The sequence below is a fragment of the Myxine glutinosa genome, chromosome 11, assembly GCF_964187855.1.
Source record: "Myxine glutinosa chromosome 11, kmMyxGlut1.1, whole genome shotgun sequence".
NCBI lineage: Eukaryota > Metazoa > Chordata > Myxini > Myxiniformes > Myxinidae > Myxine > Myxine glutinosa.
Genome location: NC_136271.1, coordinates 34,140,259 through 34,167,404, shown reverse-complemented (window position 1 = coordinate 34,167,404; position 27,146 = coordinate 34,140,259). Strand labels below are relative to the sequence as shown.

At 46.3% G+C, this 27,146-nt stretch overlaps 1 protein-coding gene across 2 annotated transcripts in view; it reads right to left on the bottom strand.

The window, feature by feature from the left end:
- Positions 1-27,146, bottom strand: part of LOC137436555 (protein FAM3B-like) — a 76,086-nt gene that overhangs the window by 8,962 nt on the left and 39,978 nt on the right. For both annotated transcript variants that reach the window (XM_068130436.2, XM_068130437.2), the window contains 3 exons: positions 11,023-11,081; positions 4,872-4,919; positions 4,592-4,679 (listed from right to left, as the gene is read on the bottom strand). In XM_068130436.2, coding sequence (XP_067986537.2) covers positions 4,592-4,679; positions 4,872-4,919; positions 11,023-11,081 — 195 coding nt within the window. The remainder of the gene's footprint in view (positions 1-4,591; positions 4,680-4,871; positions 4,920-11,022; positions 11,082-27,146) is intronic.

Sequence of the window (27,146 nt, the reverse complement as noted above, 5' to 3'; positions counted from 1 at the left end):
CCTGGGACCCCTGGGAGTAAAATAGGCTATATTGTTTTTCCAAATTTTCCGATTTTCCAGTTTTTCCAAACACGATGGAAAAATATTTACCGATATGAACAGTGATGTGGCTTTTGTTGAAATTCTACAAATACTGTTTATTCTACGTACCAGGAGAGAGTAGATCAACTCCTGACGAACTCTTCCTATACTCAAGCTTTTGGGTCTCACTATCTGCCATGATCTTTCCTGGGAAAACCACATTTCAAATCTGGCCTCCAAAGCCAGTCGCCGACTGGGCATCCTCCGTCGTGCAAAGTCCTTCCTTGGCACACCTAAGCTCCTCACCACATACAAGGCTTTCATCCGCAGCTCAATGGAATACTGCTCTCCCCTCTGGGCTGGTGCTCCTGCCTCACACCTAGCTCGTCTTCACGCTGTTGAAACCAAAGCATTCAGAATCATTGGAATCTCCCGCGATGAAGCTAACTCCAAGGGCCTCTCACTCACTCACCGCAGGCAGGTTGGTGGTCTTTCCATCTTCTACCGACTCCTCTCTGGCCTTGCCCCCCCAGCTCTCTCTGGGCTCTGTCCCGCAAATATTCCTACAGGTCGCACAAGAGCTACCTGCAACCCTCTTATGGTCAAACTGCCAAAATCAAGACTCTCTGCTCACCTTCACTCCTTCATTCCTCTCTTCTCCCGCCTCTGGAACAAACTCCCTCACTCTCTTCAATCCCACTCCACCCTCCAGGTCTTTAAAACTGCTGTTCACCACCATCTCTTATCTTCCCCCATCCAAAACCTTGATCTTTTCTACCCCCGCTAATTTCACCCCAATTCCACTTTTTTGAAATACCAACTTCTGTCCTGGAAGTCCTTGGTGTCCTTGTTTTATACTTCTCCCTCCACCCCCCCCCCCCCTTCCCACGCCTCCTCCCCCCAAGCCCTCTCCCTTCCACACATCTCCCTGCTCTCAAATGTTGTGTTTGTGTGCTTCCCCTTTTCTCCCCATCTTGTTTTCCGCTCCCTCTTTTTGTGTGTTTTGTTTGTCTGGTTGATTTGTTTGTGAAGTAAATGTTAGCTCTTTCACGAGCCTCGATTCAGTATACAACAAAAAAAAAAAAAAAAAAAAAAAAAAAAAAAAAAAAAAAAAAAAAAAACGTGAGGCTCCGAAGTAACATGGCAGCATGTGCAAAGCGACTGAGAAACAGGTGTAGCGGCCGCTTCCGTGTTACAGATTCAGCACGCACTCTTCACACATCAACGCACAACTGAGAAAGACGTGTTAGTCAAGTTCACTATGTTTTTTTCGTTCAAAAATTTTGGAGATTAGCAAAACGATACATTTTTGGAATATTTAGAGCATGAGGAATCCAAAAATTAATGTTGGCATTTGCGTAGACACCTTCGTGAAAATGACACTCAGGACAGTGATGAAGATCTGTAAAAGCAATTTCCTGAACGGTATAGACCTAGTAGATCCTGTGTATAGGACTTATAGTTCAATCTGATACTAACAAGGCTGCTTTCTTACTTTATAAACCCATACCTATAACTTCAAAGGACTTGCAATATCATGTATTATGTAATACAGATATATCACAAATATGAAGACAATGGTTTTCAATTACCTTTGTTTGTTGCTTTTCTATAATCCTGAGCACTATTTTGAGGCCTTTATTGGATTCCTTGACCCAGAAAACATAGGATTAGCATATTTAATTAAGTCTCTAGGTTGACTAGAAGCCGAGATAGCGCAAAATATGTATTTTATGGTGGCCATTTTGAAAATCCAAAATCTGTCTGTGCAAATGCCAACATTGATTTTCGGATTCTCCATGCTCTGATGATTCCAAAAATGTATAGGTTTGCTGATCTCCCAAAATTTTGAACGAAATTATATTTGTTAACATAGTGAACCTGACTATATAGCGGCCGCTTCCGTTTTGCAGAATTCGATCTTTTTTTCAAAATGGGCGCCATGTACTGTTTCGATTTTGATGATTTGCGTGTGATATGATTCAATGGATGTTTATATGAATCGTTTAAAATTAAAAAAAAGCCTTCAATTTCTGATATTTTGCCTTTTCATTTGGGCATCCCAATTGAAGCCCCACCCATAAGGTGGGTGCCGTTGCTAGTATCGGTAATTTAGTTTGTGAGGGGAATATGTTTTCATGAATGAGAGTTAGGGAGGGAGCCCGTGGCCCCCTTTCCAGGGGAGATATGGCCATGGAGAGCACAACTTAAGGTTAGGGCATGGTCACGATGCCGTACAGCCAGTTTCATCTCGATCTGACTGTCTGTTTCTGGGAAGATTTTAAAATGAAATACCAATATTTGGGGCAAACCCCTCCTCCCATTATGCCCCCTTTATAGGGGGTGCATCCGGGTGGGGAGCACAACCCCGCGAGACCTTGCTGTCCTGATGCAATGCACCAAAGTTGGTCCAATGGTCCATATCTGTCTGGTAGTTTGGGAGAAGATGTTTCAGTCAAATGTTAACGAACGTATGTATTGACACCGAGATACACTCGGTTATTTCTGAGAAATAACCTAACAAGAAATATGCCGGGCATACCACAATACTTGCGAAATCCCTAAAATAAGTGGTTGGCCTATGATGACCTCAAAAATACTTGGTGGTTGAATTCAGTGTTCCAATATGCAAATCCTCTTAAAATTTCAAGTCAATCGGATGAAAATTGAGAATTTTAGAAATTTGGCCTATGTTGACCTAAAAAATACACTGCATGGCCAAAAGTTTGTGGACACCCCTTCTAATTAGTAGATTCGGCTGTTTTAGCCACACCCATTACTGATAGGTGTATATATAATCAAGCACACAGCCATGCAATCTCCATAGACAAACATTGGCAGTAAAATGGGCCTCACTGAAGAGCTCAGTGACTTTCAACGTGGCACCGTCATGGGATGCCAACCTTTCCAACAAGTTAGTTCGTCAAATTTCTGCCCTACTCGAGCTGCCCTGGTCAACTGTAAGTGCTGTTGTAGTGAAGGGGAAACGTCTCGGAGCAGCAACAGCTCAGCCACGAAGTGGTAGGCCACACAAGTTTACAGAACTGGAGTGCTGAAGCGCATAAAAATTGTCCGTCCTCGGTTGCAACACTCGCTACCGAATTCCAAACTGCCTCTGGAAGCAACGTCAGCACAATAACTATTCGTCCGGCGCTTCATGAGATGGGTTTCCATGGCCGAGTAGCCGCACACAAACCTAAGATCACCATGCGCAATGCCATGCGTCGGCTGGAGTGGTGTAAAGCTTGCCGCCTTTGGACTCTGGAGCAGTGTAAACGCGTTCTCTGGAGTGATGAATCACGCTTCACCATCTGGCAGTCCGACTGACGAAGCTTGGTTTGGCGGATGCCAGGAGAACGCTACCTGCCCAAATGCATAGTGCCAACTGTAAAGTTTGGTGGAGGAGGAATAATGGTCTGGGACTGTTTTTCATGGTTCGGACTCAGACCCTTAGTTCTAGTGAAGAGAAATCTTAACGCTACAGCATACAATGACATTCTAGACGATTGTGTGCTTCCAACTTTGTGGCAACAGTTTGGAGAAGGCCCTTTCCTGTTTCAGCATGGCAATGGCCCTGTGCACAAAACGAAGTCCATACAGAAATGGTTTGCCAAGATCGGTGTGGAAGAACTTGATTAGCCTGCACAGAGCCCTGACCTCAACCCCATCAAACACCTTTGGGATGAATTGGAATCCCGACTGCGTCGAGGCCTAATTGCCCAACATCAGTGCCCGACCTCACTAATGTTCTTGTGGCTGAATGGAATCAAATCCCCGCAGCAATGTTCCAACATCTAGTGGAAAGAAGAGTGGAAGTTGTTATAGCAGCAAAGGGGGGATCAACTCCATATTAATGCCTATGATTTTGGAATGAGAAGTTCGATGAGCACATACGGGTGTGATGTTCGGGTGTCCACATGCTTTTGGCCTTGTAGTGTAGTTGGGGGTTGAATTCAGTGACCAGATATGCAAATCCACTTCAAATTATTTGGATGAAAACAGGATTTTAGAAACTTGGCATATGTTGACCTTTTGGCCATTGTTGACCTTTTGACCATTGTTGACCTCAAAATTACTTGGTAGTTGAATTCAGTGACCAGATATGCAAATCCTCTTCAAATTTCAAGTCATTGGATGAAAATTGAGGATTTTAGAAATTTGACAAAGTTGGTGACCTTTAGCCTATGTTGACCTATTGACATTTTGACCCCAAAAATAATCTGCTGCTTGCTTATGACCAACTCTACCATTCGGTGAAGTTTCGTGAAGATCGGTTGAAAATTGTGAAGATCCATTGCTCCATTGTGTGTGTGTGTGTGTGTGTGTGTGTGTGTGTGTGTGTGTGTGTGTGTGTGTGTGTGTGTGTGTGTGTGTGTGTGTGTGTGTGTGTGTGTGTGTGTGTGTGTGTGTGTGTGTGTGTGTGTGTGTGTGTGTGTGTGTGTCTCTGTGTGTGTGTGTCTGTGTCTAGGCCATAACGATTTTACCATTTGAGCTTTTTCATCAAATTTTCAATAAACAATTATGAGAATATGGAGAAGTCATAGTAAGTTCAAATCGCCCCCATATTTACCTTGTGGCTCCATCGTCGTGGGTAGCTATGAAGATGATTGATCCGTTAGGAAGACTTTTCAGAAAATTCACCATTGGATCCGAGAAGTCTGAGACATAATGTGAAAATCAGCCTTCGTGGTCCTAACCTCATTCACAAACTAGATAATAATTTGGTCTTCAATTTGTCATTATGATGTCATAATTGCAGTGTTAGACAAAGGCATTTGTGTCCATGGCTTCACTATTCTCATAAAGTAGAGACATAAATACAAATGGAACGTGCACGCCCCGTTTCTTACCTCCTTCATACATATCGTAGCTCTTTACGTCTATGTCTCCCGTACTCACTACAAAACAGAATTAGAAAAGTCAACGAAGCAGCAAAGCGGAAAAGCAGCATCCTCATCATAATGTCATAAACCCAGGCAGGGGGGTCAACACTTCCTCCACAGAGATGTGGATGAGGACAGGTTGCCAGCCAGCCTCAGGGGAGCATACCTGAAAGTTCAAAAATAAACAGCAATATGAATCTAACAAACACCAATGAAGTAAAGCAATGAACTTTTACCAATTTAATCACAGAGTTACATGAAATAAAAAATAAAATAAGATTCGGTCATTGATAAGAGAATCAACAATGTAACATTATTTTGAGCAGAATCTCACTTGTGCTTATTCACAAGTTCTTCCAATTGAGCCGGCTGAGAAGTTAAAGAATAAATTGACATCATAATTAAATTAAAGTTAACTTTATTTTACCCACAAAATGTAAGCTATTTTTAATAGGGGGGGGTGGGGTTGATATACAGTGCCGAATCTTTTGGAGGAGCTAGAACATAAAGGACAGATCAGAATGTAACATTATGAAAAGAATAGGAGAGAAAGAGGAGGGGGTGGGGGGGGGGGGGGGGGTAAAACACCAACAACAGGGTTGAGGGACAAAGTCGAGGGAGACTTGGACAAATAAGTCAAGGGGAGGACACGGGTTGGCGGGGTGTAGGAAGGGCAGCGAAAAGATGGATACAGCAACAAACCCTCAAGCACGGAAGTGGAAGGTAAAACTGGAAACCTGGAAAGAGGTGCGCTTGGAGAGCTTTGTTGGGGGTAGACATGAGACACCCGCAACTTTCTCAAACTCCTGATTAATCTTTACAATGCCCAACATGAGCCGAGTAGGAGAGGAGAGCCCCCTCTTCCTTCTTTATTTGTTTGCCAAGAACTCTTATAGGCAAATAGAGAAAAACTATTGACATACACGCACCTGTGTATTAACGTTTTAGTTTTTTTTTTTGGCCATTTGGTCTGAAAAGCAAATCTTTTGCATTGGAGACTGAAAGTATAAACAGCTTTTCAAAACCAACAGACCATTCACAAATGCGTGAGCATACCTCCAAAGCTCCACTTTCCCGGCTTTTTAAAATACATAGTCAAGGCTCATGGAAGAGATTTATCCGCAGCAGGACAAGAGGAACAGTACAGAGGAATGGGGGTGGGGGGCACTATCAGCTGAGTTGAAGGACAAAATAGAGGGAAACCTGGATGAGGCAATGGGTGTGAGAAGGAATGAGGGGCAGGAGAGGATGCATGGGGTGGACAAGATTGGTACACAAGGAAACTCGTACACAAGGGTTGGATGGGGGAATAACAGGTGTAGAAACTATCATGATTTGGTATGGAGGGCAATCTAAGATGGTGGAAAACGGCTGTCTTGAAGACCTGGAGGGAAGAACGAGATTGAAGAGAATGTTGAAGTTGCTTCCACAGGTGGGGGAAAAAAGAGGAACGAATGAGTGGAGGTGAGCAGTAATTCTGGATTTTGTGAGTTTCACCAGAATGGGGTTTATGCTGGACAGGGTGTGCCCTGCAGGAATCTGTGTGGTGGGTGGGATGGGCAGAGAACGGAAAGAGCAGAGGGTGCAAGATGAGGAAGGAGGCGGTGAAAGATAGAGAAACCACTGATTTGTCTGTGATGGCGAAGTGATAGGTCCATAGACTCAGCTTCAGTGTGGGAGATTCCAATGATCTTGAGGCCTTGGTTTCCACAGCGTCAAGCTGAGCAAGGTGTGAGGCAGGAGAGCCAGCCCAAAGGAGAGAGCAGTACTCCAGCAAGCTGCAGATGAAGGCCCTGTAGGTGGATAGGGGCTCAGGTGTGCTAAGGAAGGACTTCATATGACGCAGGATGCCCAGTCGTCGACTGGATTTGGAGGCCAACTTTGAAATGTGGTTTGCCCAAGAAAGATCATGGCTGATAGTGAAATCAGGGAGTTTGAGTGACTTCTTCCTCTCAAGAGGATTGTTAAGAAAGTAGATGGCGGAGACGGTCCTTTCGAAGAGAGATGGTGAAAGTGTGAAATTTATCAGGATTGAAAGACATATTCCAAGTGTTTGACCATTTTGTGATTTTGTCAAGGTCTGAAGCGTGGAAGGGGTTGCAGCCTGTACTGTAGAGCGTTGAATGCAGCCAAAGCAGCTTCCTGGATAGGTTTGTACTGGGTGGTTTGCCATTGCCTTGCTAGCGTTTTGTTCATGTTATGTCCTTTTAAATGCAGAACATCAAGCAAACCTTCGATTTTCATTCCAACTTTCCTACCAGAAAAACCTTCCGACCACGTGACCTATGACATAAAAAATGTACACTCCGCCTATGATTGGGTAATGTATCACGTGTGTGATGTTTCGTGTTGATCAGATAAGGTACGTTTTTCTATCCAAGATAGCTGTCAAACCATGTGACCCATGTCGTCACCATTTTCACACTATGTGCAGCAATGGTGTAAGTTGATGTTTGTAAAATTTCACATCCATAGGTTAAGCATTTTAGAGAAACAATTTTTTGAATATTTCCCTTAAATCCAAAGTGGCTGCCAAACCATGTGACCGATGACATTTTTTTTTTTGCAACATTATATCCCCATGGGGTAGTTGAACATGTGGTTAAAATTTTGCATCAATCCTTTCAGTGCTTTCCGAGAAGAACAATTGTTTAATTTATGCAAATTTTGCATAAAATCTAATATGGCTGCCAGACCATGTGACCTATGACTTGACAGTTTTTAAACTTTATTCCCCAATGCTAGTAGATCATGTGTGTGGAGTTACGCATCGATCTAGTAAGCCGTTCTGGAAAAGAAGATTTTTGAGGGTTTTCATTTTCAATCCAATATGGCTGTCGAACCACGTGACCGATGATGCCATCAATTAAATTCACATCAATTTTTGTGCCGATCATGCATAAAAAATTGCAAACAGCTCGGATCAAGCATTCTCATGGTCTTATGATGTCATAATGATGGCACCGATGATGTCATTATCTATACTAGGGCATGCCCGTACGTGGGTGCAATGCCCGTACGTGGGTACGTGGGTACGTGGGTGCGAGTACGGTGACAATCCCCCCCCCCTCTATTTACCTGAAATGGTTTGGTCCATGAAATGGTTTGGTCCATTCGCAAAGCCAAAGCGAACGGCTTGCGAGTACGGTGACAATCCCCCCCCTCTATTTACATGAAATGGTTTGGTCCAAAGCGAACGGCTTGCGAGTATGGTGACAATCCCCCCCCCTCTATTTACATGAAATGGTTTGGTCCAAAGCGAACGGCTTGCGGAGTTTGGTAAAGAAATCGCCATAGCTCGGTAACTACTTCTCCGATTAATATGAAACCTTGAAAAGGCACATCCTCAGGTCCCCAGCAATATACCTGGCAAGTTTCAAGTATATCGGACCCGTGGTTGTCGAGAAACAGCGGTCACAGACAAACACACACACACACACACACACACACACACACAGAGATTACTGGAATTATAGATAGACTAGGGCATGCCCGTACGTGGGTGCCCGTTCCTTGCCAAAAAAAAAAAAAAACGCTACCCGTACGCTCTACCCCGCCCGTACGCCCGTAAACAAAAAAAACAACACTCTTCGCTTCCGCCCTTCGCTCTGACTGAATTGGGAGAAATAATGCGCATAAGAAATCGAGAAATTATTATTTTCTCCGGAAGAAATCGAATTACGAACCGTAATGGCGCACGCGCTCGGCTCGCTCTCACATCGGCCACGCCTACGCAACAACGCGTTCTGTGATTGGCTGCGGAAGTGAAGTCTTCACTGTCCGGAAGGTCGCAAATCGCAGTTACGATGAATCGCAAATTAGTTTTAATTAGTTTTAAAACATAGTTTAACGCCAACATAGTTTGCCAACGTGAAATAAATGAATACGCTCTCAAATGTGCCGTCCGAGGCAGAGTCTGTTCGCCACGTTCGGCACACGTGATAGCTCGCTGCTCTCTGATTGGTTGAATCGTTTTTTGGACATAGCTCGGTAACTACTTGTCCGATTAATTTCAAACCTTGAAAAGGCACATCCTCGGGTCCCCAGCAATATACCTGGCAAGTTGCAAGTATATCGGACCCATGGTTGTCGAGAAACAGCGGTCACAGACAAACAAACACACACACAGACATACACACACACACACACACAGAGATTAGTGGAATTATAGATAGATAATAATAGCGTAAGGACTCGACTTTATCACTTTTACGCCGCACCCAGTGACCCGATGCCCACGGCACTAATGGATTTACGATCTACGAACCGCGCTCTTTGTTTATCACGTACAGACATACTCGAAAAATCTGAATTAGCCGACGTTGGGGCCCAAAATCATCCGATTAACTGCCGATACGACGCCATCTTACGACGCCATCGTATTGGCGTCTGCTGGGCGAAGGCGAAGCAAGCCGTCCGCTGATTGGACAGGCGAAGGCGAAAGCAAGCCGTCCACTGAGTGGACAATCCAGAGCATGCATTTGTGCCGGTGTCGGCGATCGTTGTTCATATACGCACTCTTCATTCTCATCTTTCTTCCTAATTCTTACTCGGACAAGCAAATCCCCTATGCCATCCATTAATGGTACACTCTATCCATACACCACATCCTCCCTTCCGTGGATGTTCCATGGGTTTCGGCTAGTTAATATATGTTGTTCCCCATGGGGAGGACTTGACAATGAGCCACGTTTCAATTTTTTCCATTGAGCGGTTTTGGAGGTGCGAAGTTTTTCGGTTTTTCCAAAATAGTGCCCATACCACGTGACCTATAATGTCATAATTATCCAGAAAAAATTATATAGGAGGAACGGCTCCTATGGTGAAAATTTTGTGCCAGTCGCATGAACGGTTGCAGAGAAAAACATACGTTTTGTGTGGACAAACAGACAAACAAATGGACAAACAGACCCAAATGCAATACCCTATCCTCTGGTGAGGGTAACAAACAAATCGGTTCTTGAAGAAATGAGACCAACATGTACATTCGAAGTACTGATGCTAAATTAGAAACTGTCATACTTTGGACACATCATGCGTGCAGAAAACGAAAGTCTGGAGAAGTCAACCATGCTGGGTGTGGTTGGGGGAATAAGAGGAAGAGGTAGACACCTTGTATGCACTGGGCAGATGAGGTAAAGGCTGCAACCATTATGCCTTTGCCAGAGCTTCGGGAAAGGCCTGGTGTTGGCTTAGCGGTTAGGGTGCCAGCTTGGGATCCTAGGATCCTGGGTTCGAATCCTGGCCGATCACTGAATTAACGTCAGGGGTGTTGACTCAGCCTGTCATCCTTCCGAGGTTGGCAAATTGAGTACTAGTTCACTGGTAATTCCCTGTGTGTCGCAAGAGGCGACTAACAGGGTTGGCGGCAGGAAGGGCATCCGGTCATAAAGCATTGCTTCAAAAAGGGGACCACGGTGCCCGAAAAAGGCCAGCCCCTGCTCTGCGGGGAAAAATGGCCTCCAAAGGTGGTTCCAGAGCTTCGGGAAAGGCCTGGTGTTGCCTGGTGTTGCCTAGCCTGGTGTTGGCTTAGCGGTTCGGGTGCCGGCTCGGGATCCTAGGATCCTGGGTTCGAATCCCGGTCGATCACTGAATTAACGCCAGGGGGGTTGACTCAGCCTGTCGTCCTTCCGAGGTCGGCAAATTGAGTACTCGTTCACTGGTAATTCCCTGTGTCGCAAGAGGCGACTAACAGGGTTGGTGGCAGGAAGGGCATCCGGTCATAAAGCATTGCTTCAAAAAGGGGACCAAGGTGTCCAAAAAAGGCCAGCCCCCGCTCTGCGGGGAAAAATGGCCTCTAAAGGTGGTTCCAGAGCTTCGGTATGTGCACGACAGGGATATTTGGGGAAATCTGATCATGAATGTCACCAGAAGTCAGCCACGATTTGACGTAACTAGATATGTCCACCAAATAGTTTCCCGAATAAACATTCAACTAAAATACCGTTATGCTTAACATCGATCACTACTGTATTGTGCCTTTATGTAGTAATCGTCATTGTAAATGCATTTCATCATCCACGAATGTTACTTTGTGCTGTGTGAGCAGATTTATATCAATTTGATCGTATACATTACAATGTCGTTTGTTTAGCTTCCATGCAGTTTTTGTACATACCTTTCAATACAGCAATGTTCATACCTCGGCCCAATTTGTCAGAATTCATTGCAAAAATTCTGTAGGTTGGGGGGGGGGGGGGAGGATCTGTTATTTATACGCATCCACATCTACCAATGTAAAAGATTGTACAAGGAAACGTCGACAGTCAAAGCCACTTCATTAATCATGCATGTGTTGCATCTACGTACCAATAACAACCTGTCGATTTACTTTTCTTCAACAAACTAACCCCATTGTTACATTGAACATCTTCATTCATTTATCGTTAAGTTTCCGTAAATTTCAGCGTACAAGTCATTACGTTTGTCCCGGGAAATCCGGGTCTCGACTTGTACTCAGAATTGACTTGTTCTCAGAGTTTACTTGTACATGGCTTAAAACGTTGGATTGCATAAATGTAAAAAAAAGAAATTGCTAAGTGTGATATTTTCTGAAATAAATTGTATAATTGTTAAATTGAAACACTGCAGAGATAATTGCCCGAAATGTATAAATTCCGAATTTATCCGAAAGGTCGTCCTACAAAGTAATCTTACTATAATTCACCAAATGTCCGTCCATCTGTCTGTCCGTTCGAAGGTACCGCAAAAACGGCTGAAACGATTGCAACGATATTTTGGGTGGGTAATCCTAGGACCCCGTGGAGTAAAATAGGCTATATTGTTTTTCCAATTTTCCAATTTTCCAGTTTTTCCAAACACGATGGAATAATATTTACCGATATGAACAGTGATGTGGCTTTTATTGAAATTCTACAAATACTGTTTCGATTTTGATGAGAATTATGAACCTGCCGCGAATGCGGAAGTGGACAGATGACGGCAATGCGCGGGTTTGATAATATCCCAATACAAACGTCATTCAATCGTAATGTTAAATCGTAAAACGTTAATCGTGTTAATCATTTTGTTAAAGTATCAATTGGTGATTGGAATTGAGTGAATACAATTACGATTTTGAATTCGTAATTGTGTTCACCCAACTGTACGGGACTTCACATCAGGATTTAAATATTTGTTTATGTCACGAATGTTGTTAAAAGTTTATTTTTTATATTAATGTTATTTAATTTGTGATTGGAGTTATGCTGTTTGGAATGAAAAAAGAGATATCGAGTTCAAGTGAATGACGAAATGCCGTGACGGTTTCTGCTTTCTAAACGTGAAATTCATGGATCGCCATATGCAGATTTGCCACGGACCCACGATCGATGTTTCTATGCATGAACATACCTGTTTGTTTGCGAACGGGTACGTTTTTCATGGAAGTCCTTCACGAACTTGCTGTCCATGTCTGACGTGCGACTGAAGGTGCTACAGGAATGTGGAATTTATTGGTTTCATGCTTTAGCATTCGCCGTATCTGCATTGCCTGTTTGCTTCTGGCCTCCCACCCGTGCATAGCACGGGTACCTCACTAGTTCAAATAATACACACAAAATAGATCGTTCATATTGATGACCCTGGAAATACCGTCACAGCGATGCGTTGTGACAATGTCAGGGAGGAATTACTATCTCTATTACCCTGACTGACTTTTTGCAAACTACCGTAGTTATAAAACCACCTTTAGAGGCCATTTTTCCCCGCAAAGCGGGGGTTGGCCTTTTTCGGGAACCGTGGTTGTTGTTGTTTTTCGGTCCCCTTTTTGAAGCAATGTTTTACGGCCGGATGCCCTTCCTGACGCCAACCCTTTTTGCCGCCTTTAACGACAAACAGGGAATTACCAGTGATCAGGGATCGAAGCACCAGGATCACAGTTTAGGGATCTAGCTCTACTCCAAATCACAGGGATCTAGCTTTATCCTCTACTCCAAATCGACTTATCTATGAATGAAGGGAAAAACTTTAAAAAAAATTTTTAATCCAATTTGACTTGTACGCTTAAAAATACTGTACATCTCAAATTATGCAAGGATTTCAAACATGGTACCAGCACATCATTTCGTCTACCCTCTTCTTGAAAAATATACTGGAACAACCCGAAAGCAGATGGGAAAGCCAGGTTTAAGTCCTTGTCAAAAGGATGGCCTGCTCCAAGATGCTGCACCCCTCTCATCACATCAGTACAGCAAATTTAGTTTGAATGGACTCCACAGGAGAACATTCATGACCAGATTGTTCAAACGTGAGCACGCTACTGACTGAGCACTCTTACCATCCCTTGTCTAGAGTTCATTGGACTGACAGGATAGGCCAGAATTTAGTTGTCTAGTCTGGGTTATATTTCTGATCCGACTGTAAACTGTGATCCTGGTGCTTCGTCGGCAGGGCATTGCATTAACGAGTATGTCGTCCTTCGGCCTAATCTTTGATGGAATGCCCTGCCTGTGAAGCTTCAGACGTTAAACCAGGTATCCTGTCTATTAGCATTTGAGGATGGATGTTAAATCACTTTTGAAGAGAGTACGTCTTTTATTTTTATTTTATTTTTTATTTTCTTTTTTTTGTATACAAGATCGAGGCTCGTGTAAGAGCTAAAATGATACAATGCAAAAGCTAGGTGCTGTCCACAATTTAATAAATGAGCTAACAACACTCCCTCCACAAAGCTCTCTTACCATCCCTCATCTATATTTCATGAACAAATAACTTTCCAGACTCCACTCTCAGCTTCTGAGATCTGCTTGGATTCAACATAGTCAAGCCGATACGTTGTACATGAAATGAGATTTATTTATTCTCTTCTTAAAACAGCCACGTTATTTAAAATGCAAAATGTTTACCAATATTGATATTTATTTCTAACAAAAGTTTCCCAGCTTTACCTCTCATTCTCCCCCTTGTCCTCATGACTATTACACATCACTGGTATGTACAGTGGTGAGAAAAACTTTGTGAACCCTTTTGAATTTTCTGTATTTCTGCATAGATTTGAGCTTAAATGAACCACCTTTAGAGGCCATTTTTCCCCGCAGAGCGGGGGTTGGCCTTTTTCGGGCACCTTGGTCCCCTTTTTGAAGCAATGTTTTATGGCCGGATGCCCTTCCTGCCGCCAACCCTGTTAGTCGCCTCTTGCGACACACAGGGAATTACCAGTGAACTGGTACTTAATTTACCGATCTCAGAAGGATGACATGCTGAGTCAACCCCCCCTGGCATTAATTCAGCAATCGAGCGGGATTCAAACCCAGGATCCTCGGATCCCAAGCCAGCACCCTAACCGCTAAGCCAACACCAGGCTAGATTTGACCTTAAATGAGATCAGATATTCATCTAAGTCCTAATAATAGATAGAGAGAAACTGATTAAACAAATAGCGCACTAAAAAATATATACTTTTTCATTTATATACTGAGCACAATAATACAACACAACAACAACATGCATTTTAAAGGCCATTTTCCCTGCTAGAGCGGGGTTAGCCTTGCGGTCCCCATGACAATCTTCTCCATTTTGCCCTATTTTCTGCATCTCTCCTTGTTAACCCCCTTGCCCGCATTTCTTCTTCAACCATCTTTAGCCAAGTCTTTCTCGGTCTTCCCCATCCTCTACTTCCTTCTACATTCATTTCCATCACTCTTCTCAACCAGTCACTTTCATCCTTCCTCAACACGTGACCAAACCATCTCAACCTGTTCCTCTTCACAGCATCAATCACAGGCTCTATTCCCATCATCTGTCGCAATTCATCATTTGTCTTCCTCTCTCTCAACGATACTCCGCACATCCATCGAACCATTCGCATTTCCACTCTTTCCAACCTTCGTTGCTGCTCTACATTCATTACCCATGTCTCGCTCCCATAAATCATAACACCTCTCACACATGCAGCATACACCGTTCCCTTCAGCTTCAACGACACTCCCCTCAACATCAGCATGCCACTCAGTTCCCGAAACTTCTTCCATGCACATCTCACTCGAGCAACCGTTGCCGAGTCTGATCCACCTTCTCCATTCAGCATGTCTCCGAGGTAGCAAAATGTTTTCACACCTTCCAGCTTCATGCCGTCTCCAAGATCCAACTCAACATTTCCTCCATCTGCAGCTCCCTCTGTGCACACCTTACATCTGAATGTATCTGCCACACTGGTTAATGACCCTCTCAGACCACTACATTTTTGATGAACCCACTCAGCGCACATTGTACATTGAATGGAATTCACTCCGACACCCTTCCTGCACACAGCACATGGCCACTTCCCAGTTCTTTCCACCTCACCACATGCTTTACTACTTGCCATCACCTTCGTCTTTCCTATATTCACCTTCAGACCTTTTGTCTCCATACATTCCTTCCACTTGTTCATCTTTTCCTTCAGTCCATCCATACTTTCCGCAATCAACACCAGATCATCTGCAGACAACAACTCCCACGGTAAACCCTCCTTCACGTTCTGAGCCAGCACCTCCATCACAGCTACAAATAGTAGTGGACTTAGTACTGACCCCTGATGCACTCCCACCTTCGCCTCAAACTCACCACTGTTCCTGTCCTTCGTCCTTACAGCTGTGTGCGCTCTTTTGTACATTGCCATCACTACTCTGATCAACCATTCCTCCACTCCTAACTTCCTCAATGCCCATGTCAATACTTTGCGTGGAACCCTATCGAATGCTTTCTCCAGATCAACAAACCCAAGAAACAACTTCTTCCTCTTCTCCATGTACTTCTCCTGCAACTGCCTCACAATGAAAAGCGCGTCTGTCGTTCCTCTTCCTGGCATAAATCCAAACTGCATTTCGTCGATCTTCACTTTCTTCCTTATCCTCCTCTCCAACACCCTTTCCAATACCTTCATTCCATGCTCCAATAACTTTATCGCTCGGTACGAGCCACACTCCAGAGGGTCACCTTTCCCCTTGTATAGAGGGACGAGGGTACTCAGTTCCCAATCCACTGGAATGCGGCCTTCTTTCACCACCAGATTACAGATCTCTGTCATTCTCTTCACACCCCAACTTCCTGCTGTCTTCAACATATCTCCCACAACTTCCGTCGACCCTCCCGCTTTTCTACTCTTCATTGCTTTTATCACTTCCTCAACTTCCTTCTCAGTTATCTTCTCTGCCGGTCCTAAAACTGGGTTACTCTCTATGTTGCCATCCCATTCATTCTCTGTATTCAACAGCATTTCCATATATCTTTTCCATCTTCCTTTAATTCCATCTGGGTCGACAACGATTTGTCCCACTTCATCCTTCAAGCAACTCACCCCCATCACATCACACCTCTCTTTCGCTATCTGCTTTGCAATCCTGAATGCTGCTCTCTGACCCTCTTCTGAATCCAAGCGTTCTCCGAACATTTTCCTACATGCCTCCTGCGCCTTTGCTACCTCTTTCTTTGCAGCCTTCTTGGCTGCCTTATAACTTTCATGCTCTGCTGTTTCTGCTCCCGTACCCTTTGCCTTCTGCCACTCCTTGAACTTCTTCCTCTTCTCATCAATCCTCTTTCCAACTTCAATCATCCGACCACCATGTTTCCGAGTGCCTCGGTGGTCCTTTTGTCCATCCACATACCTCACCAACGGCTGCCAACAGACTAGCTTTCAATGACATCCACCCACTTTCAAGCTCAACCACATCATCCTCGACCCTACTCAGCCTCTCTTTTAATGCCTCCCTTACTGTCACCTCTTTCAACCTCCACACCTTCATTCTCGGTTGGTACTTCACCCACCGAGCTCTCCTTGCACCTTTCACCCTTATGTCGCAGACAACCAAGTGGTGCTGTGAAGCAGCCTCCTCCCCCGGGATCACCTTTGTGTCCCGGAGGTGCCCCCTATCTCACCTACGCACCATCAGGTAGTCAACGGTTGTCGTCGACCCACCTGACGTGTATGTAACAAGCTTATTATCCTCTTTCTGGAACTGAGTATTACAAATCAACAAATCAGCTCCATCAGCAAACTCCAATATCCTTTCACCTTCTCCATTTTTCACACCATATCCGTAACCCCCATTAACCCCCTCAAAACCATCCATACTCCTTCCCACATGTCCATTTAGGTCTCCTCCTACCACAACAACTTCCTCATCTTTCACGTTTTCCATCAGCTTCTCTATCGCACACCAGAACTTGTCCTTCTATTCATCGCTCCGACCAACCTGCGGAGCATATCCCGAGATGACGTTCACCAAGAGCTTTCCAATCATCATTTTCACCATCATCAACCTATCACTCACTCTAGTCACACTCACCACACTGTCTACAAACTCCTCAGAAAACAGGACACCAACACCATTCACGCCCTCCGGGCACCCTTGCCACACAAACTTGTATTTCTGTCCCTGCCTACCCTTCACCATTCTCACACCACTTCCCTTCCATCTCGTCTCTTGCACACAACATATGTCCACTCTTCTTCTGACCAATACTTCCACCACTTCTCCTGATCTCCCTGTCATTGTCCCTACATTCCATGTCCCAAACCTCAGAAACCGATCTCCACTTCGGGTTGAACCCTGCCCATATGTAGTTGTAATTGTTATGGTTCTCTGAGCATAATAATCAACTGAGCACAACTGAGCACAATAATCCAACATTCAATTTCTTTGTCAGAAAAAGTATGTGAACCTCTACATTCAGTAACTGGTTTTGGGCAGCAATAACTTCCACCAAACGTTTCCTGTAACTCTTGTTCAATCCTGTACATCGGCTTGAAGGAATTTTGGCCAATTCCTCCTTTCAGAACTGCTTCAACTCACATATTTGTGGGCGTTCTTGCATGCACTGCTCCTCCAAGTTGTAGATTTACTTGCGTGTTTAGGATCCTCGTCTTGCTGCATGACCCACTTTATGTTAAGCTTCGGCTCACGGAAAGATGCCCTGGCATTCTCCTGTAGAATTTGCTGGAACAATCCAGAATTCATGGTTCTGTCAATGATGGAAAGCCATCCAGACCTGAGGCAGCAAAGCAGCCCCGAACCATGATACTCTCACCATCATACTTCTCGGGTGTGATAGCGTTCCAATATTGGAATGCAGTGTTTGGTTTTTGCCAAACATAACGTTTCTCATTTAACCAAAACATTCTACTTTCGACTCGTATGTCCCCAGAACAATCCTCCAATAGCATTCTACATCATCCAGGTGGCCTTTGGCAAACTTGAGATGGGCGGAAATGTTCTTCTTGGAGATCAATAGTTTCTTCCTTGCTGTCTCCCCATTCACACCATTCTTGTTCAGTGTTTTCCTGATGGTGGACTCATGAACACTGACATTAGCCAATGCAAGAGAAGCCTGCACATCCTTAGACGTTGCCCTGGGGTTCTTTGTTATCTCCTGAATAAATACACCTTGCTCTTGGAGTGATTCTCATTGGACGACTGCTCCTGGAGAGGGTAACAGTAGTGTTGAATATTCTCCATTTGTACACTATCTGCCTGACAGTGGATTGGTGGAGCCCAGCAGCAGTAGAAATGGTTTTGTAACCTTTTCCAGACCGATGAGTGTCGGACAACCTTTTCTGAGGTCCTCAGAAATCTTTTGATTGGGGTGTGACATGGTTCCACAAACCTGTGTGGTGAAGACCACACTCTGATATTGACGGCCTCCAAAACTCACTTCTGATTGTCATCCCATTGATTGAAACACCTGACTGTAATTACCCCCTTAAGTGAGCCGATTAACCTTGAGGTTCACATACTTTTTCTGACAAAGAAATTGAATGTTGGATCATTTTGCTCAATAAATAAATGAAAAAGTATATTTTTTGTGCTATTTGTTCAATCAGATACAGTACACTTTATCTATTATTAGCTCACCTGGAACGAAGTTCATGGGAGCTTATGTGATGGCGCGTTGTCTGTCCATCAATCTTCTTTTCTGATGGACAGTCAGCCCGTAAACACTTGAAACTTCTTTTCCGAAACCGCTGATGGGATTGCGACCAAATTTGGCACAAATTATATTTCTTGTGTTGTGACTAAAGTTTGTTCACGGCATGAAAAAATATCAGGGTCCTAGGGGGTTTACCGTTTTTTTTTTGGTTTTTTTTTGTATACAAGATCGAGGCTCGTGAAAGAGCTAACATTAATCACACAAAAAGTCAAACCGACACATAAAACACAAAATAAGGGGAGCGGTAGACAAGATGGGGAGAGAGGAGGAAAGACACAAACACAACATTTGAGAGCAGGGACATCGAGAGAAATGTGGGAGGGGGAGGGCTTGGGGGGAGGTGGGAGAGGTTTAAAACATATGGACACTGCAAGGACTTCCAGGAAAGAAGTTGGAATTTCAAAAAAAAAAAAAAAAAGTGTATCTGGGGTGAATTAGCGGAGGTAGAAAAGATCAAGGTTTTGGATGGGGGAAGATAAGTGATGGTGGTGAACAGCTGTTTTAAAGACCTGGAGGGAGGAGTGGGATTGAAGGGAGTGGGGGAGTTTGTTCCAGAGGTGGGAGAAAAGGGGAATGAAAGAGTGAAGGTGAGCAGAGAGCCTAGATTTTGGCAGTTTAACCATAAGAGGGTTGCTGGCAGATCTTGTGCGACCTGCAGGAATATTAGGGGGACAGAGCACAGAGAGACCTGGGGGAGCAAGGCCGGAGAGGAGTCAGAAGACAGAAAGACCACCAACCTGACTGCGGTGAGTGAGTGAAAGGCCCTCGGAGTTAGCTTCATCACAGGAGATTCCAATGATTATGAAAGCTTTGGTTTCAACAGCGTGAAGCCGAGCTAGGTGTGAGGCAGGAGCACCGGCCCAGAGGGGGGAACAGTATTCCATTGAGCTGCGGATGAAAGCCTTGTATGTGGTGAGGAGCTCAGGTGTGCCAAGCAAGGACTTCGCACAACGGAGGATGCCCAGTCGGCGACTGGCTTCGGAGGCCAGCTTGGAAATGTGGTTTTCCCAAGAAAGGTCATAGCAGATAGTGAGACCCAAAAGCTTGAGCGACAGAACTTCTTGGAGAGGATTGTTGAGAAAGTAAATGGGAGGGTTTTCCAGTCGGTCTTTTCGGAGAGACATAGTAAGTGTGAGATTTGTCAGGATTGAAAGACATGTTCCACTTGTTTGACCAGTCTGTGATTTTGTCCAGGTCTGCAGAGAGTGAGGAGGCTGCAGACTGCCGATCTGAGGGATGAGGGATGGAGCGGCAGATAGTGGAGTCATCAGCAAAGAGATAGAGAGGATTTTCCAGATAGTTGGAGAGATCATTGATGAAGACCAGAAATAGCACAGGGCCGAGAACACTACCTTGGGGAACTCCAGCCAGAACAGGAAGGGGCGATGAGAGAAATCCATTCAGGGCCACACGTTGCCTATGACCAGAGAGGAAGTCCGCAAGCCTTGAGTGGAGATTTCCATGGATACCATAGGAGGAGAGTTTGGTGAGCAGAGCTGGGTGCCAGACCGTATCGAAGGCACGTGATATGTCAAGGGAGACAGCTCTGATTTCCTGTTTGGCATTGAGGACCTCCATCCATTGTTGAGACAGCAGAAGCAACATGTCCAGAGTAGAATGACCTGGTCTGAATCCAAATTGATAATCAGAGATCAAGCCATTGGAGAAGAGGAAGGATTTGATATCCGAAGCAATGATGGATTCCATGACTTTGCTGATAATTGGGAGCAGGCTGATTGGTCTGTAGTTGCAAGGATCTGTTTTTGCGCCTTTTTTGTGTAAAGCAGTAATGTTTGCTGATTTCCAAGATGCTGGCAGATGACCTTGAGCAAAAGAGAGGGTGGAAAGAACAGAGAGAGGGTGAGATAGAGCGGCAGAGCAGGATTTTAGGACCCGTGGGCTGATGCCGTCTGGTCCAGTTGCAGAATTAGAGTCGAGGTTTGACAAAAACTTCTCCACCTTGTCAGGAGAGAAGGACACAGAGTCCAGGACAGTTGGGTTCGACTGGGAAAGGTGGGAACAGAGAGCGATGGGTTTGGGACACAAGAATTTGAGGCAAACACGAGTTGAGGCATTCGGCTTTGTCATGTGCGGTGTCTACTGTGTAGCCATTTGAGGTGAGGGAGGGGATGGAGGGGGAACAAACACCAGAAACGGATTTGACCAGACACCACCAAGATTTGGAGGAAGGTGACAGGTTTGAGAGTTCAATCTTGAGTGTGGAGAGATAGTGCTTCCTGGCACCCCTGAGGGTAGACACACACTTGTTCTGAGCTTGGTGGAAGGAACTGAGATTGCCTTCAGTTGGATTTGCCTTCCAATAGACAAAGGCAAGTTGTTTCAGGGCAACTGCCTCACCACAAGATTCAGTGTACCATGGACGGGAGGAGGGGTAAGACAACTGAAAATGAGATGGGATAAATCTGTGCATGAGAGAGAGCAGTTTGCTTTGGAAGAATTCCCAGGAAGAATTGATGTCAGAGCCATCAGTCCAGATGATTGATGGCTGCTCGCAGACCATGCCAGTGAGCCTGAGTGAAATGCCAGACTCGTCGGCGCTGAGGAGGCTCTCTGAAAATGGCCAGAGAGATGTCCACTTTAATAAGCACATGATCAGAAGAACCGATTGGAGCAGAAGAAGAGCAGCAGATATTTGCAGGGAAGTTTGCATAATCAAGTCTAGAAGAGAAGATACTCCATTGACTGAGATCCGGGTCGGGAAATTGACAGATTGTGTCAGTCCCAATGAGTCGACAAAGTCCTTTGCTGAGGTGCCATGGTTGGTGAGAGAGGAACCCACACCCAGCCAGCTGGCATGATGACAGTTGAAGTCGCCACATATGAGGAAGAGAGAGTTTGGATGAGTTGATAGAAGTTGGTCTATGTTGTCCGACAGCGAAATGTAAATGGAGTCATCAATATTTGGAGGACGGTACAGAACACATATGAACAAAAGGTGGGAGCGGAGAGGAATCCTTAGCCAGAGGTACTCCTGGGGGTGGGGTGGAGAGAGGGCAGTGCAAGGAGAGTGAGGAAGAGAGTTTTTGATAAAGATAGCCACCCCACCACCAGGACGAGGCTCAGGCCTATCATACCGGAGGAGGGAGTAACCAGGAAGAGATATTAAGGAGTCAGAGACATCTTGAAGGAGGAAAGTTTCTGTTTAGCAGATCAAGTCTGGATTGTCAGAAGCAACCTGAATGGAGAGATCAATCAGGTTTGAGCGAAGGCCCCGGATGTTTGAGGTCCATACCGTTAATGAGGAGAGAGGGGGAGCATCGGGTGCAGGACAGGGGAGGGGAGGGGTAGGGTCAGATGAAGGATGAGAGGAGGAGGTAGGGAGAGCAGTTGATTGTGTGTCAGAGATTACAGTAGAGTTACAAGAGAGGGAAGGATGAGGAGGATGAAAGGTTTGATGGTGATGGGATGAGGCACAGTGAGGGGTTGTTTGAGGGGGGGGCAGAGGAAAGTAGAGGTTTGGGGGAGGTGGATGTAAGTAGTGTAATAATGTTGCTTCTGGGACACCTCCGTTTAACATGGGAAATCCCTATCTAATGTCATTTACCCCCTTGTCTTTTTCAAAAATCATAAACACCTCTATTTCTCCCACCCTCATCTTTATGAACCTTTTGTCTGTAGTACCTATCCTTAATGTTGTTCATTAGACCACTCAAACACTACAAATATTTGTTTTCTCTTATAGACCTATCATCCTTCTTCTACATATTGTTACGCAACCGTGATTAACACCACAGTTACGGATGACCGATTTGCGAGACTTTAACTCCCGAGGCGAACACTCAATGGCGGACTCAAGTTCAACACCAACGCGCGGAATAGCGGGACGCAGCGAAGGCTCCGCAACCTTATCTATTAAAATCAAACACCCAGGAAAACTGCGTTCAGATATTATGTACAAAAAGTAATATAAGGGTTTATTAGGAAAAGTAAAGCCAGTGAAAAAGCCCGCCGGTAAATCTAATAATTCTAATAAACCTAAATCGGGACGTCCCCACACGACTGACAGCAAACACAAACGAGGGAGATTAATCACGAAAATAACACGTCCCGTCGTTCAAAATATACGCGGAGATCGGGCTTATCTGTCTTTGTCGTCTTGTATTGTTGGTGTCCAGCACCGCTCCTTCCGGCCCGATCGCACACCACGAGGCCCCTCGCTCCAAGCACCACGCGTCCGACGCAGGCCAGCGGCTCCACTTGACCAGGGACAGGAAGGACTCCTTTCAACTCCACTCGACTCGACGCGGGAGTGCTGGCAGCCAAGTGCCAACGAACTGCTCAGTGCCAACTGGGTGTGCTCTCGTGTGTCTCCTGCGACTCCCTACAACCCGAACTGCACTCGAGCTGCGACTGGAATGGCGTGTCCTCTCCAACTCTCCACCACCGCTCAACTCTCTGGTGCCTGCCTGCGTCTGCCAGTGCCTGCCACGAACTCAACTCAACTCCTGAAATGGCGTCCGACCGTCGCCTATATTGGTGGCCGATGACGTCACATTGCGCACTCCTCAGCCAATCAAAGCCTCCCGCGACTCCTGACATCTCCCCCGTTACGCGACCCTGCGGTCCTGGCATAACACGTGCCGGCCAGGTTTGTAGGCCTTTGGAGGTGTACACGGTGGCGGCCAATTGTGGTGGTGTTTTTGACCTGGTTTCCTGTCAATTTAATACGAAGTCCTTGTCAGGGAAAGGGGATTATTTAATGTTGCGCTAAGGACCTAACTAATGTTTATGTGGTTTGCAGTGCCATAAAGGACAAAGGTTTGATTACTAGGTGATACTCACAGGGGCGTTACCTTTAATCCCTCACTATTTAACACTCGAATCTCCAGGTAGATCCACACTCATACATCTTACCCCGACAACCGCCTGAACATCAATAACTTATTACATGTAGAGTCCCTGTCACGACAGCCGAATACCTACCTATTCAGATCTACCTAGCTCTAGATGTTGCATTACCAAATTCATAACACAGCCCCCCCCCTGGAACCGTAGCTCCTGCAAGGTTCACCGCAGGCGCTACCATTCCAGCCTTAACACTTACTGTCACACACTTAATTAACCTATGAAATAAATCAGGAAGGGCTGTGGGAAGTGAGTCGGACTACCTACCTACACTTCCTTAACATGCTGAACCCCTTAACCATCATGCAAGTATGTACATCTTCTTCGTTGTTCCTGTGGAGGGAGGAAACAACAACACACAACACTAACTTAACCACAAAACTTAACCATCTTTCCAAAACTCAAAACTCTAACCTTTGTACATACCCCGGTCTACAGACCGCGTCCCCCGGTGGATGCCACAAGACTCAACCTTACCTGCGGGGCCATCCCCAATGCATCCCCCCTAAATTTCCACGGGCCCTGTCCAGATGTTACAGGTGAGTGACACGGCTCGGTGGATTTCGCCCACATTCATGCAACACAGACCCCTTAACCACTCATTCTCATTCCATAGGTCATCAAGGCATTTCAAAAATCAACAAAGCACTTATTCCCAATACACCCCCTGCAGGACCATGGCATTGATGTCATTCACGTGTGTGTGCACTCCTCAACTAGGCAGCGGGGAGGTACCGCACAAAAAGATGGTGGGGGCGCATCAGGCTGTGGTGCCCGCAGTCCCAAAAACAAGTCAACCGACTTACAAGTTCATTGCCCCCCCCCCCTTCACCTCTTGGCCCCATGACAGCCCAACAGCCCCTTTCCGCCGTTACCTCGCCGGTGAGGGTCTCCACACACACCAGGCTCCTTTGCCTCCTGCTTTCGCGCAGCAACACGGGTCACCGGGGGACTTCCTCACCCCGCGGCGCCCAACCAGACCCTCCACCGACGAGCTCCAATTTCCAGTTACCACCGGCTGCCAGGGGTAATTGCTGCAGAGGGGGGCCCGCAGGCATCGCTCCTCAGAGCTTGCTCTGTACCTGCGGACACACACACCTTCCCCACCCACAAGACCCCAAAACACACTTCCTCCCCCGCTGCCATTCAATTCTCCACACAACTCAGCACAATTCAGTACAATTCATAGATGGTGTAAAAGGTGTTACAAGGCTTGCCATGGCCTGCCAATGTGAAATCCCATTCACAGTTCGAATCATTGAATCCTTACACATTTCCATTAGCACATTTCCAAAAAGCACAATTTATCGCCCCTCATTATCTCCAATAATCATCACTCACTCTCCAGGTTCCACTCTCACGACCACATCAAAACACCTAACCACAATACAAAAACATACGCCACCCACAAGACACTGTGGCTCCCATTCCATCCCCTCACCGGCCATGTCATCACTCTCACCCGCCTCCCAACTCCAAATTACATGTCCCCAATTTCCCAAAGCAAATCCTGAAGCCTGGGACAGTACTCCTCAAAACACTCACCTCAAGCGCAGGTAGTTGCAGGTTGGTCAGGTTCAAGAGTGCCATCCACCACACCTAATTTCCCCAAATTTTGCCCTCCTTCCGGCTGTACTGGCAAGCATGTGGATCCACCTCCTCCGGTGACCTCTACTACACTACTGCATTTGGCTACGATGGCTCCGCCCCTTATAGTGCGGGGGCTGTCGGACAAGTTGAGCAGCCTGACTGCCAGCATAGGCCCACGGGTGTCTATGAGGGTGCGACCCACCATTAATTCCTCCGTCCCCTGCGAGGACCACGACTCCACTAGCCCCAGCTGGCCAATGGGTTGAGCACCTGCTGCTAACTCTGCCATCACGACTCTCTCGGACCTGGGAGGCACGGTCACAGTGCGCGGCACCTCCAGCCACGTCCCCTGCACCTCCTCGTCATCCCCCAGTCCCATTAACTGCAGCCTCTCGGTGCCCAACCACATATGACCACGCCCAAGGTCTAATTGGCAGTCATGTTCCACCAGGAAACTCAGTCCCAACAGACACTGATCGCACACCCCCGCCACCCACACAACCACGCTGACCTCCAGGCCACCCACCTCCATCCTCACCACTCCGCGTCCCAATATTGGTGCCGTTGCCCCCGTAGCCAGTTGAAGGCTGTGTCCTTCTACCCTATCAATTTTGTCCCAGCCTCCAACACTCTGGTCTAGCACACCCGGATTGATAATGGTGTCACTGGCTCCAGTGTCCACCACTGCCTCACAAAATTCTCCCTCAATTTTGCATCTAACCCTTAGATTACCCGTGCCAATTTGTCCGCAATTCACTACTTCCACCAAAGGAGGGCGCTTCTCCACACACTTGCCAGCCGAGCATGGCCCCGTATGCTCGGCTCGTTCTAGTTTCCCGCACACTCTACCTCTATTGGCCCAGGCGGAGGTGGTGGTCCTCTGTCTGGCATCTGTGGACCTACTGGGGGCCCCCTCCTTTCTGGACTGCGAAGCCTGTCAGGAGGTGGGGGCCCATATGGTTGCCGACAATTCCTCTGACTGTGCCCTCTTCTCCCACATCTAAAACAAGTCCCCAAGAACGGACCCCTCTGGTAGCCAGGTGGAGCCCCCCTTTCTCCCGGCCCAGCCCGATAAAAATCAGGCCGTCCTGATGGCCAACCTGGACCACCCTGTCGTGACTCGCTCCCTGCAATTTGTCCCCCCATCAAATTTGTCAGCTGGCGGCTGATTCCCCTTAACATTCGCCCGATGTCATCCTCTGGCTTTTCCCGATCCCGCACCTCGGTCTGCCGTACCGTCACAGGTGCCCTCTCCGATGCGCGGTTCGACCTTCTCAAAAAGGTCAGTCTCGCCGCGCATTCCGCTGCCCGGTGCACCGTGGGTGGGTCCTGTAACTCCACCAACGTCCGGACCTCAGGATCAGGGAGAGCGGCCATAAATTTTTCTATCGCCAGCTTGTCCCACGCCTGTGCTGGTAGGTCCCTGTATGCTATCCTCACAGACTGGTATATATCCTGGGCCAGCTCCTGCAACGTCTCATTAGGCTTTTGCCTGCGATGCAGCAGCTGTGCCCTGACGAGGTCGCACCTTGCGCCTGTCCCGTACCTGTTATTTAAGGCCTCACAAATGGCCTTGCTGGTCAATATTCCCTCTGGGACTACGTTCAACACGTCGGCGGCTGACCCACGCAGTGTCGCCACCAGATTCCCCATGCGCTCCCGCTCTCCCCAACCATTGAGCTGAGACACGCACTCAAATTGTGTCAGGAAAGCCTCGAGGCTCCCTGATCCGTCAAAATGTACGAGGGGGATTGTTTTTCCAGAGACTCTATTCCCCGATTCCTCTCTGTCCAAATCCAGTCCGGGGCCAAAACACCCCCCCAACTGGGTATTCCGTTTCGGAGCCTCTGGTGTCCAAATGTGGCTCGTGGTGAGGGT